At 38.6% G+C, this 20146-nt stretch overlaps 1 protein-coding gene across 12 annotated transcripts in view; it reads left to right on the top strand.

Annotated features, from left to right (window-relative positions):
* Window positions 1–19891, top strand: part of LOC132133042 (tight junction protein ZO-1-like) — a 92683-nt gene extending 72792 nt beyond the window's left edge. For 6 of the 12 annotated variants that reach the window (XM_059545711.1, XM_059545708.1, XM_059545710.1 and 3 more), the window contains 17 exons: window positions 531–639; window positions 2358–2577; window positions 2671–2855; window positions 3842–3937; window positions 4019–4101; window positions 4228–4438; window positions 4655–4755; window positions 5532–5885; window positions 7326–7562; window positions 9648–10568; window positions 11150–11241; window positions 13468–13683; window positions 13780–13919; window positions 15203–15626; window positions 15708–15928; window positions 16813–16956; window positions 18107–19891. In XM_059545711.1, the coding sequence (XP_059401694.1) occupies window positions 531–639; window positions 2358–2577; window positions 2671–2855; window positions 3842–3937; window positions 4019–4101; window positions 4228–4438; window positions 4655–4755; window positions 5532–5885; window positions 7326–7562; window positions 9648–10568; window positions 11150–11241; window positions 13468–13683; window positions 13780–13919; window positions 15203–15626; window positions 15708–15928; window positions 16813–16956; window positions 18107–18201 (3849 nt within the window). In that variant the 3' untranslated portion in view covers window positions 18202–19891. The remainder of the gene's footprint in view (window positions 1–530; window positions 640–2357; window positions 2578–2670; window positions 2856–3841; window positions 3938–4018; window positions 4102–4227; window positions 4439–4654; window positions 4756–5531; window positions 5886–7325; window positions 7563–9647; window positions 10569–11149; window positions 11242–13467; window positions 13684–13779; window positions 13920–15202; window positions 15627–15707; window positions 15929–16812; window positions 16957–18106) is intronic. The other 6 variants (XM_059545719.1, XM_059545714.1, XM_059545709.1 and 3 more) reach the window with 5 other exon arrangements.
* The last annotated feature ends 255 nt before the right edge of the window (window positions 19892–20146 follow it).

Here is a 20146-nt window from a genome sequence, read left to right as displayed (position 1 = left end):
TACCTGCTTGGTTTATACTGAAGTCATCTCTTACAGTTTCTTAGCTGTTGAGCCTAAAGGTGTTTGTGGTGGCATTTAGCTCTTGTGATGAATAACTCACATGGGACTCTTAAAAGTCTGTGGATGAAGAGAGATTCTGTGTCCCGGCTTTTATAACCTTCTGTTTATGGGCTCTTTAATAGGAGTCCTGGTTTTATGGTGGGTCCCACTCCCCAAATGTCCCTCTCGTGCTGTATAGATCTGTTAAACCTCAGTGTGTGTGTAAAGATGTTTGCCGTTTCTCAGGATGGTTTCCCTGGAGACATTGTTTTCCGTCTCCTCACTGCCAAACTCAGCCGCTTTCTCTTCCTCTCTGGGTTTTTCCAACATGCCTATTCTTTATTCAGAACGTTTGTCACCTTCTCTTTCTCACAAACCTTTCCACCCACCACACAATCACAGTTTTCAGAAACAAAACCTTCCTCTCATTCATTAGACCCCTTTAGAGAAGAGTTTTTGTTCTAAATGGCTTTTCTTCAAACCCTCCTCAGGTAAACAATGTGGATTTTGCAAACATCATTCGTGAGGAGGCAGTGCTGTTTCTGCTGGACCTGCCCAAAGGAGAGGAGGTCACCATCCTGGCCCAGAAAAAGAAAGATGGTATGTCAGCTCATAAAAGTTCCTGTTTGTAAACCATTAAGCTTAAAGCATACTTTGGTAATCTGCTCCCTGCCCAGGCCATGCACTGTCTGCATGACGCAAAAATCAAGTGTCCCGCACGCACTTTATGTTTCCTAGTGTAATACATGATACATATCTGGAATCTGTGACTTGATTTACGACAGGGTTTGATTTGTCAAACAAACAAACGTTTGGTTTGTTGCAAATGCACAGTGACTGCTAAATTTCAAATGAAAAAGCAAAATCCATTTGCAACTGCATTTCCCATGTCTGACAAGTTATGAGCCTGTCATATTTAAATAGCAATATTTGTAACTATGTCTGCTAGAGGGTCGACCGATTAATCGGCACCGATAGTTAATTGCTGGAACAATCGGTTATCGGCAAAAATCCATGCCGATAGTTTTCTGCGTTTCGTTCCTTGCTTGAGCTGGCTGATTGTTTTCCCGGGTTGTGTCCGTTGCTGGAGTGGCTGAGAAAGCTCTGTTTTCATTATACAGTGCGAGAGCGGCCTTTAGTGGCTGAAATCACTGACAGCATGTGCTGTGTGTTTAGACACGTGACGCTGCATGCTGAACAGAGCGAGAAACTTCAAACAGAAAATCCTGCCTTGCCTCACAGGGCCATTCACATAGTTTAACATTAAATTACATTATATCCGCCCAAATCGTTGTTAATATACATAATGAATAGTATATTGAGCATTTTCATCAAAATATTTCTTTCTGTGGCTCTAATAAAGTCTGTATGCTTCACTTATAGAGCTATAATACAGATCGCTCTTTCCATTTGCTCCGTTTTTTAAACACTGAACTTCAAACTTATCTATGCCGCATTGTTTATTCTTGAAGTAAACTTGTGTCTGTTTGGTGAATAAATAAACTGTTTTAGAGCGCTGCTAGAGTTGAACGCGATGCGTCCGGAGTGTGTGATACCGGTGAGTTCTCCTAGACTCAGCACTGCTCTTTTATTTTGATTAGATAATCATTAAGTGTTCAAGAATAGAAGCAGTTCAAGTGTGAGAGTATACATTGTGCTGGTGTAATTGTAGGGCCCTGTGTTTCCCGCTATGCAGAAAACGCAGACGGAATCACGGAATCCATTCACAATAACATTTGACCATTTGATTTGAGCAAAATCATCATATCACATGCACAGAATTGTAAAGGTATTCATTCATTTTGCAACCAGTCAAAATAAAAGTCCGGTTTTGAAGTCTGTTGTTCAGTAGAATGTACACAGCCTACTACTACTGAAATGAAACAAACATAATTTTTTTCTTAAAGAAGCCTAATTTTAATTGTCTTTTAATTACTGAAAATTAAGCAAACTTTTTTTTTTGGCAAACAAAGAGAATTTACTATTAAAATTAAAACATGGAAGAAATGTTGTGTGATTATTCCTTAAAAAATAAAGTTGTTTTATGCGTTCAAATAATTAGACATGATAAAAAATATTATTGAAGCGACTATCCCATGCTACCAGCGGTAGCCACAATACACACAGTAGATCTACATTTACCATTAACCCCAAAAGCTGTCTTACTATCTCTTACCGTTTACAATCCGAGTGATGCACATGAGCATGAGTGCAATTCTAAACTATATATTTTTTGGATTTTGGACACTTGTCAAACTGTTTCAAGCTTTTTATCAGGAATGCAAAATACAAATAACATAAATCTCTTTGCTTCCCAGTATACAGACGCATTGTAGAGTCTGACGTAGGTGACTCGTTCTACATCAGGACCCATTTTGAGTACGAGAAGGAGTCACCCTACGGCCTGAGCTTCAATAAGGGGGAGGTCTTCAGAGTGGTTGACACCCTTTACAACGGCAAACTGGGCTCTTGGCTCGCCATCCGCATCGGCAAGAACCACCAGGAAGTGGAGCGGGGCATCATCCCCAACAAGAATAGGTGCTGAAGCCCTTTGTACTAGTTTGCATGGAGTCATCCGTTTGAAGTGTTGAGTCATTTAAGTTTGAGCTGTTGTTTTGTGTTTGTCTACAGGGCTGAACAGCTATCGAGTGTCCAATACACTCTCCCAAAGACTCCAGGAGGGGATCGGGCTGACTTCTGGAGGTTCAGAGGCCTCCGTAGCTCCAAACGCAACCTGAGGAAGAGCAGAGATGACCTCTCTGCTCAGCCCGTCCAAACAAAGTTCCCCGCTTATGAAAGAGTGGTGCTTCGAGAAGGTACGGAGGCAGTTTATTAGGGCTGGGAATCACCAGAGGCCTCACGATACGATATTATCACGATTCTTGTGTGAGGATACAATATTATTGGAATTTTAAATGTATTGCGATATTCTGCAATACATTGCGATACAACAGTGCAACTTACTTGTACAAAAAAAGTTGTGCAGACCCTTCAGCAATTGAGGCATTTGAAAGTAAATTACTATTAAATATAAATTAAATTAAACATGTAGTCTTACACCTAGGGATGCAATGAAATGAAAATTCTGAACTGAAACATGAGCAGACGGCACATTCATAGAGCGGAATATTGAGCAGAGCGTCAAACCACCCAGTTACGAGGAGAGTGAAACATGCACACTGAACACTGCCGGGCGGGCGCGCCATATATTATATTATTATTATTATTATTATTATATGTAGCTTATATTTTCTGTTCGCATTTTCAGCCAACTGTTTTCGGATGTCAAAAATTCGGTGCATGCCTACCTACATCCCCTCCTTGTTTACAAATCTGAAGTAAGTCCATACATCCGATTTAAACGCAGACGGGGCTTTCCTGATAACTATCCGTGGTGCAACTATCTTTATTTTACTAACTTACTGCATGCTGAAGGTGACCCAGCTGACCTCATCAGAAATAAATTCAACAAAACAATCTAGTGTATTGTAAAGATATATATTTTATTAATCTACCAAATAGTATACTAAAAGATCGATACTTGGCATCTGTGTATCGATACATTATTGCCGTAGAAAATATTGCGATACTATACTGTATCGATTTTTCCCCCACCCCTGCTGTTTATAGACTGGCTTTCAGTTGCTATGGTTATTTTGAATTTGAGCATCTATTTTTGAAGCTTTGCTAATCAGTTTCAGTTTGTCTGTAAATGTTTGCAGGAAATAATCTGATAGCCTTGCATTGAAGGAAAATGTTTTGTTGAAATCTTGTTAACCTGTTGTTTCTTCTTCTTAAAAAGCTGGTTTCTTGAGGCCAGTGGTCATTTTCGGGCCTATTGCGGATGTTGCAAGAGAGAAACTGTCCAGAGAGGAGTCTGATGTCTTTGAACTTGCAAGTAAGTCCTGCGTAGTGAGGTTTTCTGCATTTTTTTTCTTCTTTTTTTAAGTTATAAAACATCTTATTCTCCTTTTATCAGAGAGTGAACCCAGAGATGCAGGCACAGACCAGCGCAGCTCTGGAATCATACGTCTCCATACCATTAAACAGATCATTGACCGAGTGAGTATGAACTCGGATAATTTAGTTAACTGCCATCCCACTTTCCATCTGCTCAGCTCGTGAGTATAGTCTCACGGACCCTGCAAAGACTCAGCTGATGTCTCATGATTCTGTTTGTGCTACTAGGAGAAGCATGCAGTGCTGGACATCACCCCCAACGCAGTGGATCGTCTGAATTATGCTCAGTGGTACCCCATTGTGGTGTTCCTGAATCCCGACAGCAAGCAGGGTGTCAAGAACATGAGGACAAGGCTATGTCCTGAGTCCAGGAAGAGCGCCCGGAAGCTGTATGAGCGTGCTCTCAAACTGAGAAAGAACAACCATCACCTCTTCACCAGTGAGTAGACCCCAAAAAACTGTCAGACTTTCTTTAGTCAATTGAACATGAAAGTAGAAATTTTTAAGCATGTTCAGGATTATCTAGTCCATGTAATGAAGGAGAACTGGGAACTTTTGCAAGCTACAAAAGCACCATAAGCGTTATTATTTTAAATGCAAGCATCACTTGTAGTGTATTTGTAGTATAGTAAATTACGACTTCCTGGCCTTTTAGCCACCATCAACTTAAACAACATGAACGATGGGTGGTACGGTGCTTTGAAAGAGACCATCCAGCAGCAGCAGAACCAGTTGGTCTGGGTCTCAGAGGGCAAGGTAAGCTTCTCTAAAGTTTTGTGTCTCACTTTCTAGATGTTGCTTCTTTGTCTAGAGCCTCCCATCCCCACTCAAACACCTGTTGGCCACACCAACAGTACAGATTTTGAGACGCTTCCTAATCAAACAAACCTGATTCAACTCATTAGCTCATTAGTAAAGACTCCAAGACCTGAAATGAATGGGTCAAATAAGGGAGACATCCAAATTATGTACTGTTGCTGTGCCTCCAGGAACAGGTTTGGGAAGCGCTGCCTTAAATGAGGGTTGTAATTGTATTGAAAATTGTAATTGTAATTATCAGTCAATTTGTATATAGGTAAGGCCAATTAATTAACTTATAGTTTATAATTATTATTTTTATCATCAGCAGTTGCCTGGGACTTTTATTTTGATATCACTAAAACTGCCAATTGCTGAATAAATAATGATTATATACATGTTTTGTAATTAGTAGTTGACTTATATATCAACAAGGCTGTATGAATTTTATAATTATCGGTTTGGGTTATCGGTATTTATGTTTGGCCCAATGGGTTGTTGGATGCATTAGTAAACTGTATAACTGAATAAATAATACTTATAATTACCTAATAATAATTACATAATTATTATTGGAAAAACTTAATAAATCTGAAAACTATCAGCCGATATATATGATACAAGGCGTTTGATATGCATTAGTTTCCACTCTCACCCATCCATCATTTCATTTCCACTGCTGTGGGTCATCAAACTCATCCTAACCATCCCTCCCTCCCCCTCTCCGCCTGCAGGCAGATGGCGCTCCTGACGATGACCTTGACATCCACGATGACCGCCTCTCCTACCTCTCCGCACCAGGCAGTGAGTACAGCATGTACAGCACCGACAGCCGCCACACTTCTGACTATGAGGACACCGATACAGAGGGCGGGGCTTACACTGACCAGGAGCTGGATGAAACCATGAACGATGAGGTGGGCCTGCCCAGTGAGCCTGCCATCACACGCTCGTCCGAACCAGTCCGAGAGGACCTGCCGGTCATCCAGGATGCAGCTGGGTACCCAAGATACCAGCATACTGTGCCACAATTGGAGTCGGTTAACAGCATTGACCCAGCCGGGTTTAAGATGGCAGCGCCTCAGCAGGTACAGCATACAGAGTAGTATTATGTGTGTTGGTTACTTTATTCATTTCAGTAGGACTTCTGTACGTTTTAGAATAACGTGGGTCATTTCTGCTATGCAATGCTTTTTGAACTCTCTAAATAAAAAAATACATAAAAAAACGTTGTAGTTTAATCTAGTATTTCTATTAGAGATACTCGGACACTTGTTTACATACTAGCAAGAAAATTAATAAGATGGAACCTGACAGGACGGAACAGCCATTGCTTAATGATGAGTGTCAGCTTACACTAGGGCAGCAACTTTGTAATTTTTATTTATTTTATTATTATTATTTTTGAAAATTTGTTTAGTTTGCATATGTTAGCTTGATAAATTTGTATTCATTTATTACCTTATTTGATATTTTAGTTTACACAAGAATATTAGCTTGATAAATTTGAATGTATTGATTGATTTATCATTTATCTGTTTTATATAAGGTTACTTTGTAGCTTGTTATATTTTAATCTTGCCTTTAAGAGTCTTTTAAAATATATTCTTTTTTTTTTTAATCTAACAAGATGGATTGATTCAAGTCCAATTAATAGCACAAAACATCACAAAAATATATCAAATCTATTGTTAAATCTGGCTGATATCACTTTCTAGAGGATAATGTCATTTAAGGAACTTGCTTTTGTTAGTTAAAGGGATAAAGTTAGGCTTTAGGGCTTTGTTAGTCATTAAGAAATTCAGAAGACTGACAGGATGAAAAGTATACTTAATTCAAGATTGAGAATACTCAATTAAACCAATATTCCCACAAAACATTTTGTTTGAAATGTTTAAAATAGAAAAGGGAAAAATATATATTTATATATATGCAATTTCATTATTTACTTATTTTTTTATGTTACTAGAAAATACCACTTGAGAAATATAATCTGCTCAAAAATAATGTACGTTTCTTGAAATACACTCTTTTAGTTGTGAAAATTGCATTTGCGTGTACAATAAATTCTTATAACGATCTGTTGAATTAAAACCAGACGACAAAACATGTTTACATAAGATTTAAAATTTGTCTTATTTTTTCGCTGGTGATTCTTACTAATAAGGATTCTATCTGTCTGGGTTTAATTTATTACCTAATAAAATAAATACATGATCAGAATTAGAAAATGTACTGCATAGTAGAAATCGCCATCTAACAGAACAAAAACCCATTTTCCTTTATTTGGGACGTTATCTGAAATGTAAACCTTTATTTTCTGCCCCAGTAGACTGGACCACTAACTAGTTTTCTGCTTCCTCTATAGCTAAAGACAGTTGATGTGAACTAGTTTATATGATCAGATGACATTCTTTTCCAGACAAACTCTTATTGGTCTTTCAGTAGCTACCAGTTAGTTACCTGCTAGTTGTAGCTGGTGCTGTTGGCAGCGTGTGTCTGTAACCTCTTTGCCCCGTACTCCACAGCAAGCTGAGGCTGCTCTGGCCTCGTCGCCCCCTCCCTCTGCAGAGGCAGCAGCACCCCCTGCTGTCCAACCTACTGCGCCACTAGCGGGTACGGACCCAGAGGAGCCGTCTGTCACCCCTAAGGCCGACTCCCTTAACAGCCCTGTCCCTGTTCCCGACCCCCAGCCCGAACCTGAGCTCACTCAGCCCCCAACACATGACCCCCACCATTTGCTTCCTCCTGGCCCAGATCCAAAGGTACCAGCACCACCGGAAGCTGGACCCGCTCCCGGCCCGTTTCAGCCCAGCTCTTTCTTTCTCAGCCTTGCCTGTGTCTATCACTCATTTCTTTGACTCCTCCCACTCCACTGTCTGCATGAATGCTCCACCCACCCCAAGCGTGTGCTGCGTGTGTTCCTCTGTGTAACTGGTACACATGCACCACAGGAGGACGAGGGCCCATTACATAAGTAGAAGTGCCTTGTACTTCCTCTTGCATGGCTCCTAATGTATGACATTTCTTTCAGCTTGTTCTGTCTGTAGTAGGGCTGGGCGATATATTGAGTAGTCATGAAATGAATGCAACGGCTATGTAAAAAATAGTGCAACTTGTGAATGTGTGACGATTTGAATGCACTCTTTACCCATAATACATGGGTAATGTGTCCCGGCAATTGTTCCCAGAACGTCAGATTTTGGTTCATTCACACTGCCAGTGATTTTACACACAACCCGTAAAGATCCCGTAATGACACATGACATCAGGATGTGACGTGTAATGTACGAGTCAAAAACTCTAGGCACGTTAACTTTCTCTTAAACTGGCAAATGATCTCAGTGGCAGCGCGGAAAGTGAGGAACTAACTGATATCCACTCTAAGGAGTCAAATCATAAATGTTTCAGTGATTTATCTAATTTATACTAACAATTTTCATATTTTTATAATTGTTTTTTAATATAAAGTAAAAAATTTACGTATTATACAGTTTATTTTATTGTATATTGGTATTGTTTGCATCAACATTAAAATTTTCACTGGAATGTTTTTCCACATATTGTTTACTTTTATGTATTATTTATTAGTATAATTTCATATAAACATTTGTTTTATTTATTGAAAAGACATTTTTAATAAAAAACATTTTTAAAGCTATATCGCCTAGCCCTAATCTGTAGTGATAATGTAACGGTAGCGTTTGGCTTTGACCTGAATCACATCAGTACAACGTGTCTTTAATTGCAAATGGACCTTTCCCTGATTTGCAAGAATTGACTTCTGTAGTTGCATGTTCACTTAACCTGCAGACAGTACTTACAGCAATGTTAAATTGAAACAACTGAACTGAACTAATCCTGCATAATGTCTTCATAACCATTTTTTTTAAATAGATGAAGACGTTATGTAAGATCTTTTGGGATTGTTAAGTTGTCTTATAGGAGGCATTGAACCTTTTACAGTTCTACTGTCTTCAGGCTATACTTTGAAGCTTGAGAAGGAGTCTTTCAAACAGTGAACGAAGAAATACAAAGATTACTAATCAAAAAAGTGGAGTTCCTGTACATTTTGAAAGACTTCTTTTCAAATTGTAGTAATGTAGAGCTGAGTAGCAAATTGGTAAGATGCTTGTTTTATTGCTTAATGAATTAATGAGTTATTAATGTTCTGTTTAGTATTTTTGTTCAAGAGCGAGTTTAGTTTGAGTGCTTGCAAGGCACCACTGTCTGTTTATTCACTGAAAGTTCATTTAATACTATTAATAATTAATAATTGAGAACCGATAATAATTTAGCAGCAAATCAGCATATTAGATGATTTCTGAAGAATAACGCGACACTGAAGAGTGGAGTAATGATGCAGAAAATTCAGCTTTGCATCACAGGGAATACATTACATTTTTTTTAATATATTCAAATAAATAACTATTATTTGAACATTTTAAATTAAAATGTTTCACGCTGTTACTATTTTTACTATATTTATCTCAAATAAATCTAGCCATGTTTAGCACAAGAGACTGCTTTCAAAAACTTAACTTAAGATAAAACCACATTATTTTAAACCTGTCATGTGATTTTTACTGTATGTTAAACCTCACTTTTTTTACTGTCTTGCAAGCACTTGTTTTTCCTGAAGGAAATGCTAATTTACTACTTAAATATTTCTTTGTAGTTAATTTGAAATATTTTGCCTGTTTATTCTTTTTTTAAACCTTTAAAAATGTGCCATATCTGTTTTTATTTAATGACTTAACAACTTAAGGTTGTTTTAGCAAATTCTTCATATCCAGTTTGAAACTTTTCAATCATTCCAGCTCTGACAGTTGATGTTTTGTCCCTCACAGATGTATAAAAAGGATCTGTACAGCATGGATGAGCCGGCGCGAGTGAACCACAGTGTGAAGCCTCCCCCTCCCCAGCAGCCTTTAGCCCCCCCCACCTCACTGTCCTACAGCCACCAGCCTGTCTACCAGGACCAGCAGCCATACCGCCAGTACGAGCACCCGCCTTATGGCTACGACGGTGGTGGCTACGCACAACCAAAGCCTCATAATTATGACCCACACCTGCACTACGACAATCGTGTGTCTCACTACAACAAGCAGAAGCCTCCTTATGACCAGCAGCAGACTTCATCCCATCCACCGCCCGTGTCCGGCTACCCTCAGGCCCACCAGCCTCTTCCTCCCCCCCAACTGGGGTACGACCGCCGCTCTCCATACGAGGACGGCCCAACCAGGGATTTCAGCCCCCCTCAGTCCCAGTACGATGGCGTGTCACCAATGAGCTACGATAACCGCCTGCGTCACGCTAAACCCACCCTAGCACGCTATGAAGAACCTCCTCCTCCACCCCCTTCAGTCTCCTACGACACAGGTCCTTCCTTTGAGTCCAATCCACATGGTTTTCCAGGCAATGTGCATTGCTCCCCTGATCCTCCCAAGAAGTATTACGGTGATGCTGCAATTAGAGCCTTGTACAACCCTGGAGCACCGAACCGAATGTATAAACCAGCGCCACACGAGCCTGTGATGAACTCTGAACCTCCCGCTTCTCCTCCCAAACCCGAACCCGTCTTGTCTTCAGGAGATCCACCTCACCCTGCAGCTCCCAAACCATTGCCGCCTCCACCCAGGGATGATGACAATGATGAAGACCCTGCCATGAAGCCCCAGTCTGTGCTCAACAGGGTCAAACTGTTTGAGAACAAGCGCTCTGTGTCCGTAGACCGAGCCAAGGATACGTCGGAGGTAGCGGGAATCAGGGTATATTTCTGTTCGCTTGATACTGAACCTCAACTTTTCCATTGAGGGCTTTGTTTTTAATGGTTCATTAAGTTTATTTGCATCCACATAACTTAATAATTAGTGTCAACTTCTGCACAGACAAGAAGGCTTTCTGAAAATGCTCAATTCAGTTTGTTTACATTTAATTAAATTTATGCATTTAGCAGATGCTTTTATCCAAAGCGACTTACAGTACATTCAGGCTAACATTTTTTTTTACCTAAAAATGTGTTCCCTGGGAATCGAACCCACAAGCTTGTGCTGCTAAAGCAATGCTCTACCAATTGAGCTGCAGGAACACTTTATGAAACGTGTATATATATATATATATATATATATATATATATATATATATATATATATATATATATATACACATATATATATATATATATATATACACATATATATATATATATATGTGTATATATATATATATATATATATGTATATATATATATGTGTATATATATATATATATATATATATATACATACATACATACATACACACGTTAATGTGAACGTGTGATAACAGAACGGATGTACTTTCTTCTTCAGCCCACAGATCTCCCAAAACCTGTGAGCACACCGGGTCCTGTGCTTAAAGCCAACTCTCTCAGCAACCTGGAGCAGGAGAAACCCTCTTACAGGTACAACCACATGCGTATAGTACCATTCAAAGGTTTGTGGTTGGTAAGGTTTTTTTTAAATATGTCTTCAAAAGTTTCTTATGCTTACCCCGGCTGCATTTATTTGATCTAAAATACAGTAAAAAAATTTTATATAATTGCAGTTTAAACAACCGTTTTCAATTTTAATATATTTTATTATAGAATTTATTCCTATGATCAAAGCTGAATTTTCAGCATCATTACTCCAGTCTTCAGGGTCACTGCCAGAAATCATTCAATTTGATTTGATGGTCAAGAAACATTATCATTATTGAAACAGGGTTATTATAGTTAAAGGCTGTGTTGCAGGTTAAGCACCTGTCAAACACAGCGACAGACACGCGGCTTCGTTTGCAACAACATTTTCACCGGAGGAAGAGATAAACGCTTAGAAACGCTCATATAGCTAGCATGATGCCTTTTATTTCTAGATGACAAAGACAAAAGTTTACCAGTACTACGACACTATGACAAAGGTTACCGGTACTTATCTGAACAAACGTCATGATCACTGCCACTAGATATAAAGAAAACGTTCTATAAAATCGTTATTGTGCACTGCTGCTCGTAGACTAGCTCCAGCGCTCATTGCTGCGTTGCTAAATGATAGCAGCTCACCAGGACACTTCACCAACTCTCCACTCATTCTCCTCAGACCATGCATTGGCTTTGACGGACATCAGTTCTTGGCAATTTCTCATTTGCCCTCTCACGTCTGGCTGGTTCGAAATTACGGCTGCGGGCCATCATACATGTTGGCTCTTGCCACCTCTTCCTCATCCCAGTCAGTCGCTATAACGTTAGTTCTGATGCTGCGTTCCAGGCAGGTTTTTGAGCTTGTAATCACTATTTCATACCACGACTAACGACTTTGTACCGTTCCAGGCAAGTTACGCCAAACTTTCTGAGCGCAGGGAATTGTAGCTAGATTTTTTATTTTATTGCAACGTTACATTGACCTAAAATCATTTTTTCAACGTGTACCACTTGCATAAACACTGCATCCATAGGCAATATTATTCGTAGGGGCTGCCATCATTGTTTCGCGTGCTGTGTGACCTCGGAACTCGGAGTACATCGATCTATGAGACACGAGTATGAGACACGAGTTCACGGGTGGGAAGTCACGGGTTTGATTGCCGTTCCATGCACTTTCACGGGTTTAAGGTTGGAAAAACACGGGTTACGGGTTGTCTGGAAAGCGGCATCATACTAGGCTGAGGCTACCTTTCCTCGTCTTCTCCCCAACGTGACGTCATCACAGAGTCGCGTAAAAAAAATCGTTAATACCAAAAACGTAAAAAACATTAAGACATTTTTGAGACATTTTAAAAATGATATACATATCTTGAGTGATTTATGTACCCATTAATCAAAAGTGGTGGTTAACCTGCAACATGGCCTTTAAATAGTACTAAAACCATAAAAACCACAAAAACATGGACTTTATTTCAGGAAGCATTTCTCAGTTTCATTTGGTTTATCTTGATATACCAAAATTTACTAAAACTGAAAAAAAAACTATATAGATATTTAAAAACAACAACCAAAAAAATTAGAAAAGCGCAACAAAATTACTAAAACAAGATTCAAACAGAAAATATACAATTCAAAATCTTGAATAAAAGTATTAATTTCTTTAAAAAAAACATCTTACAGACCCCAAACTTTTGTGTATTATTATTTACTGTATGACCACTTACAACGCCAATCAAGCCCTTATTAACATTTACAAATGATTCTATTTTTTTATTTTATCAGTATGTGTGTTCCCTGGGAATTGAACCCACAACCTTTTGCGCTGTTAATGTAATGCTCTACCACTGAGCCATTATTTAAAACAAAGTTATCTGAATTATCTGAAAAGTAATGGGCAGTCATTAGCCAGAGTGCATGTGAACTGTGGAGTAAACCAGAAGTAATCTCAACTATTTGATTAGATTAAGTCTTAAGTTACCACATTCTTATGTATTGGAAGTGCAAGTGCAAAAAGTTTATTTTATTGTTCACATGATTTAGTTTCAAATTGCATTCTGTTTCACACAGTTTTTACACCCTAGTGGTTAGCATACAGTTGATAGTGGAGAAGGTTAATGCATTCCAATAGTGCCCTCTGCTGATTGATCTTCCATTCTGGAAAGTACCATTAAATCTTCCATAACACAGTTAAGATCTTTCCTTTTGATGATTATTTTCTTATTCTAGAGCCCCAGAGCTCCAGAAAGCTCAGCCGCGTGTAGGGGATGACGTGGTCCGCTCCAACCACTATGAACCAGATGAAGAGTATTACAGGAAGCAGTTGTCGTATTTTGACCGCCGCAGCTTTGACAACAAGGCCCTGAATCAGCCCAACACGGCAATCAATCGCTTCCATGAGCCACCCAAACCTCCTCAGCCCCAGATCGCATATCCTTTCGCCAGGTACCCTCTAACTCTTCAGACAGACTGTTTACTCTTGCATTTTGATGGGATTCTAGTACATATCATACACACGCTTATTCACACTTTCTGCTTCAGGACGGAGTCTGTGGATAAGGTGAGTCCTGTGGACAAGAGGTACGAGCCCCTGCCGCCCATCAACCCGTCACCTGCTCCATACAGCCAGCCCACGCATGCTGCTCCAGCCACATCCCTGCCCAGACTCAGCAACATCCAGGGTAAGAATGAGTCCTGTGTGTTCAACTAGAGTACTTTCAGCCCTGTGGACTTTCAGGAAATATGTGTTTTTTAACAAACCAACTAGTTTAATTTGTCCACTAATAATGTCCAATAGTGTTTATCCAAACATCACAGGAGAGAATTCTGCCTTTGTTTCATACAGTCATAAGTATACCCACCACAGTGGCTTTTCTATTGAGTTACATCTCAGACGATGTATTGTGTTTGAGAGCTTTCAGTTTTGGAAATTGCATTTTACATTTTTAGGATACAATACCTGGCTCAATGCCTGATTTCATTTATTCTAAATATACAGAAATAACATTTTGCCACTTGTTGCATTATTTTATAAAATTGCTAAATGGCTGAAAATTCTGCAGTGTAAAATACTTTTGTCTGTTTGGGAAACCCAGTATACAAGTGTTAACTATTTATTATTATTTTGTAATATAATTATAGATTATTTTAACATCGTAAATAAAAAATATATATTAATTTTACACCATCAAAGATGCAATTAAACATTTTAGATTTTTTTTTTCCAAACTCCCTTTTTAATGTTTATTATAGCTAGCATTTTATGTTTTATTTTTTATTGCATTTTAATAACTTTTCACACATAATTGCAAAATTTTACACAATTACAGAATGACCCAAAAAAGTACTTTTTTTTTATTATATAAAATAATTTTACAACCTAAATAATGAAATGGAACATTTTAAACATTGTAATAAATTGGCTGAACAAATACACACAAAAAAAATTTTCTACTCTTATTGCATCCTAAAATAAAACAAAACAAAAAGAGTGGCTAAAAATAATACACAAAGTAATCAAGTGATTAAGCTTTTAATTATTAAAAACTACTTAAAGTCAATTAATTTCAAACCATTAATAATAAAATCATTTGTTACAAAAAAGCAAAGGAAACCATGAAAATAATAATAACTCCTATGTAGCTCCTAAATAGTAATAATTCGTAAGGATTTTGGAATTTTTAGATCAAATGATCAAATCTATGCTTAGAAAATATTTAAAAACTAGCATTTAAACTTAAGATAGTTTAAATGTGAATTTTATAAAAGAAATAAGAAGTGTATTTACGTCTCCAAATTTGATGAATCACCCCTCTTACATAGTGTATGGCCATATTGTCAATATTGTTAAATTGCCAGAATTTCAGAAATCCGTTCTAATACCAGAGAAATTGCATGATTTTGATACCACATCAAAAACTGAATGTATTGTTTAAATGCATCACCCCTCTCCCTGATCTCCCAGTGAACTCACTGCCAGATCCTCACAGCTCTCCCAAAGCCAAACCAGACCCGTCAACTCTCAGAGCTCCCACCCGGGACGACCCCATCCAGACCAGCTACCAGCCCCCCAAGACTTCTGTCAACGGCACGGACGCCCCTCCCAAAACGTTAGGCGTCCCTACCAGCTACAACCGCTACGTCCCCAAGCCTTACACCCGTTCCGCCCGACCCTTCGAGCGCAAGTTCGAGAGCCCCAAATTCAACCACAACCTGCTTCCCAACGACACGCAGTCCAAACCCAGTCTGAACAACAACCTGAAACCTCAAATCTCGCCCCAGCCCCAGGAAACCGACAGCGGGGTCGACACTTTCACACGCACCATGGAGAACAAGCCCAAAAATCAGCACAACAACATCAACACCCTTCCCAAGCCCGTTCCCATCAGGTAAGATGATGAAAGAACATCAGCCAGAGCTGGATTCATTCCTTCTGTTCACTGAACGACTCCCTGCTGTCTGTTTTCTAGCCCCAGTGCACTGGATGATGAAGATGAGGAAGATGAGGGACACACGGTGGTTGCCACAGCGCGGGGCATCTTTAATTGTAACGGTGGAGTGTTGAGCTCCATTGAAACAGGAGTCAGTATCATTATCCCTCAAGGAGCGATTCCAGATAGTGTGGAGCAGGAGATCTACTTCAAAGTGTGCCGGGACAACAGCATCCTGCCCCCTCTGGACAAGGAGAAAGGTCTGAATCACGTCTACTTTCGTTTCAGTACATTTTTTGTTTTTCGTACTTTGTAGATTTTGTCAGCTTTGATGTTCATTTACACTTCACATGTTAAGAAAAACATGTTTGGACAAAAGCTACCTTAGAAAAAGTTGAAAGACTAAATACAAAAGCAAAGACAAAACATTGTCTGGTAACTGTATGTTTCGTTTAAAGGGGTTTTCTCATCAGGTTTAGTGCATAGCAGCAAAAAAAGTGCACAAAAGCAGAATTTTTGTCATTTTCTTTTGAGGGGGTGGGGGAAACACCTGATACCTGAATGAATTATTCAGCAGACTATTGAAAACAAATCTGTTTACACAAAAATCTAGTGCCAAGTATGAAATATTAACAAGCGATTGTTTCAATACATTGAACCTGATTTCTTAATTTCATTGCTTTATGAAAATGGTTCAGATGATTAAATTGTTCAGCATCCAAATTATTAAAAATGGGTTGTTTGGGGTCAGCAATTTTATTTTATTTATTAATTAATCTCTTTTATTCACCCAGGATGCATTAAATTGATAAAAAGAGACAGTAAAACCATTTATATTGTTACAAAAAAAAAAAACATTAGTATTAGTAATAATACATTTTTCTTGAGCAGCAAATCAGCATATTTGAATGATTTCTGAAGCTGATTTACATCACAGGAATAAATTACATTTTCAAGTAAATTCACATATAAAACTTATTTTAAATTGTAATAATAGTTCACAAAATTACTGTTTTTACTGTATTTGTGATCAAATAATGCAGCCTTGGTGAGAAGAATAGACTTCTTTAAAGTATTTTTGGACCCCAAACTTGTAGTCACACTGCTTCTCCTGATGTTTATTGTAGCCTGTCTGTTCTCTCAGGTGAGACTCTGCTCAGTCCTCTGGTGATGTGCGGCCCTCACGGTCTGAAGTTCCTGAAGCCCGTGGAACTGCGTCTACCACACTGTGCGTCTATGACCCCTGATGGTTGGTCTTTTGCTCTAAAATCCTCCGACTCCTCGTCGGGTATGCTGCCCTTTCTCTCTGTCCTTTGATGGGTCTTTTGGGATCGAGATTGAAGCTGTTTGGAAACAGCTATTCATCTTGTGGTTTCGTTTCATTTTCTGGGTTCTCTGAATTAACAGCTCACGCTCAGAGCCATCCTGATCACATGATGCTTTCCCCAAACGGTCTGTGCGCTTTGCTTTATCGTTTTATCACCAGTCTCAATCGCAAATGCACTTAATGTCTCTTTAGCTCTTATTCACTCACAATGAATCCATGTAATGTTGTTAAATGTGACAGGAACTGACACACATCAGTGGGTTCAGTATAGCCACGTTTGAAGAAAGGATACCAGGAGTGAATCCATCGAAAATAGCATTCACTGTGTGCATGAGTACAGGAGTCACTCCGGATCTTGTGATGGTTAACATGGTAATGTGGCTGTAAATAAGAAATATAGATGCCAGCAAATAAACCATTTGCTATTTATTACATGTTTTTTTGTTAACTAAACTCTGTGCGCACAGAACTGGATTAAGTGTTCAAAAGAGGAGTGACTTGAATTTAGCTGCAGTGTGAAAACGGCATGTTTAAACACTAATTGGGTTGCTCTGGGAAAATCTTCAGAAATGACAACCATATCAAATTTCAGTTGCAGGACTGAATACACTAAATTATTGTGTGTACAAATACAGAAGTCACTGCTAAATAAGTTGTTTTACGAATGATATTTGTAACCTTTTTCTTTTTTTTTTGGTTTCACACCCATTAACAACCGAACTCTGTGTGTGAACGGGGAGTGACAGCTGAATTTAGCTACAGTGTGAAAATGGCATGTCCAAACAGAGTTATTTGGTTCAGGGAATCAAAACCATATTTATTTTATTTACAAAACTGAATCCTACAAATTATTGTTCTGTCTGTACGAATACAGTAGTCACTCCTGATCTCACGGTGGTTGACATGGTGATTATGTGGCTTCTTGTGGTTGTAAATAACACATGTGGATGTTTATTTTATATCATACAATTCTAGACTTTTAAATCATGATTTATCAGAAAAATCACTAAATTGTGCAGCCCTAGTGTGAATAGAACAATCCGAATCTTAAGATTGACATTGGGTCTATACCGTATTCCTCCTGACGTTCCTCCTGTTGAAATATCCACAGGTGACCCCAAATGCTGGCAAAACAAGTGTCTACCAGGAGACCCCAATTACCTGGTGGGCGCCAACTGTGTGTCCGTGCTGATCGACCACTTCTGATGAGAGCAACAGCTGGTCTGTTACTGAACGTGAGCGCATGGACCCTTCTCCAGTTCTTCTACTCAGAAGGAGGGATTTGCACCATTTTATGAAGTATTCATTCTTCCCTCTTTCTTTGATGGGCTGAAGCCTCGTTCCCAACAAATCTCTTTGAGAGTAGCACTGATGGCACTGTGCTGTGGAGCACTCCTTTTCCTATTCCCTCTGATTTCCTCTTTTTGTTTTTCAAGTTTGGTTTTGCCCTTTTCTTTACATTTTGGTGCTTGAAGACTTGCAAAAAAATACTGAATAAATGAAATCAAACTGCTAATGGAATGCACGACCTGTGTCACTAAAATTGGAAAAATTACCCCATTTTGACATTTGTAGCCTATTTTTCTCCAAATAGAAGTCTTGAGTGGAATTGGCCAAAAATAATGGAAAAATGAATACAATTGAATCCTACAAATGTGCACTCAAATAGAAGAGTCAATATAGAGTTTTTTTGTTTGCAAGGTCATGTGTTTTTCCTGGAATGCTGTAATGGATTGACACAGATCTGGACAGCATGTCGGTTTCTAGAAAATGAAGAACAATTGAGACTTTTTGAAGTGAAGAACTGATTATTGAAGGAATGCCACTGTTGCACTCATTTGCTCATGGACTTCCCTCTCGGCTAAGAAACATAACAAAACCATGGGCTTTTTCTCCCTCTCGTTTTGAAGAGATCTTTTCTAGTGATGTTTTACTGTAGATAAACATGGACTGTGGTTTTCCCAAACTCTTGCGGTCTAGAGATCTATGCATGTGCTATGACTCAGGTCCAAACGCCTGCTACTAAGTTGAGTACACAAACCTACCCATCAAACACTGCAAGCAGTGATGCCTTATCTGCATTTTTTTGTTACTTTGACCCGAAAGACTAGCAAATGTCGAATTTCTGTTACAGAGGGAAGTTACGAAGGACACAAGTCACACCGTAATTGAGCGGGATATTTAGCACACAGATAATGAAGTCTGTTTTTTCACTGCTATGCATATGACAATACACAAGAACACTAGGATATGTTTCAATTACAGCTGTATATTTTGTGCTAGCATATGGCCTTGGTTCGCTGTAAATTACCTTTTGTACATCTTTATTTTGTAAAAAACGTAACATGAAAAAAAAAACATTCATAAGTGGTGGTGGGGGGGAGGAAAACTATAACATTGGTTATGTTTGTATCCCAGTTATACTTCTGAGCCTTGGAATTGACCTTAGCAGTACAGAGAAAAATTAAACGAAAAAAAAAAAAAATCATTTAAATAAATGGAACGAAAAAGGACGTCATCTTTTATACCAACAACATATATAAAAACACTACATAATGGCGTTTTTAACAATTACAGAAACCGTTTTATTATTTACAAACTACAAAAGTGCTCGGTTTAAATAATTTAAGGATGCAATACTTCAGAAGGGTCCGCGTTGGTGTTTGGACCCCGGCTTTATTTGTGATACTGTATTGTGTGCCCTGAAATGTATTTTTGTACTAATAGATAGTTTATTAAGGCACATCAATATGACTTTGTTTTGATATGACGACGCAGCTTCATCCTGGGTTTAGTTTCTTTTCTTTGTGTGGTGAAAGTCTTATTTTGTTTTTATTTCTTTGCAGCACATTTCTGAGCATACAACTGTATTAATAAACTCATTTGTATAGTAAAATTATTTTTTACTGTTTGACTAATGTGGTGTTGGACAATCGTGACGATTGTGAAATGGAAACGATGCCAGTGACCCCTGTATAGGGTACAGAAGGAAAGTGGTCAGTTTAGAAATGTTTATTTTATGAGCTCAGAGGTTGATGCGAAGTGAAGTCATGAAGTTTGAACACTTGCCCTTTCACCTACTTTAAACAGATAACGCAGCTGATTAGAGTATTGAGAAATCCAGCGGTCAGCTTTCTTAAAAGCCATTGTG

Source organism: Carassius carassius, chromosome 50, assembly GCF_963082965.1.
Source record: "Carassius carassius chromosome 50, fCarCar2.1, whole genome shotgun sequence".
Classification (NCBI taxonomy): Eukaryota; Metazoa; Chordata; class Actinopteri; order Cypriniformes; family Cyprinidae; genus Carassius; species Carassius carassius.
Note: the sequence above shows the minus strand (reverse complement) of the source record. Positions and strands in the feature narration are given on the sequence as shown.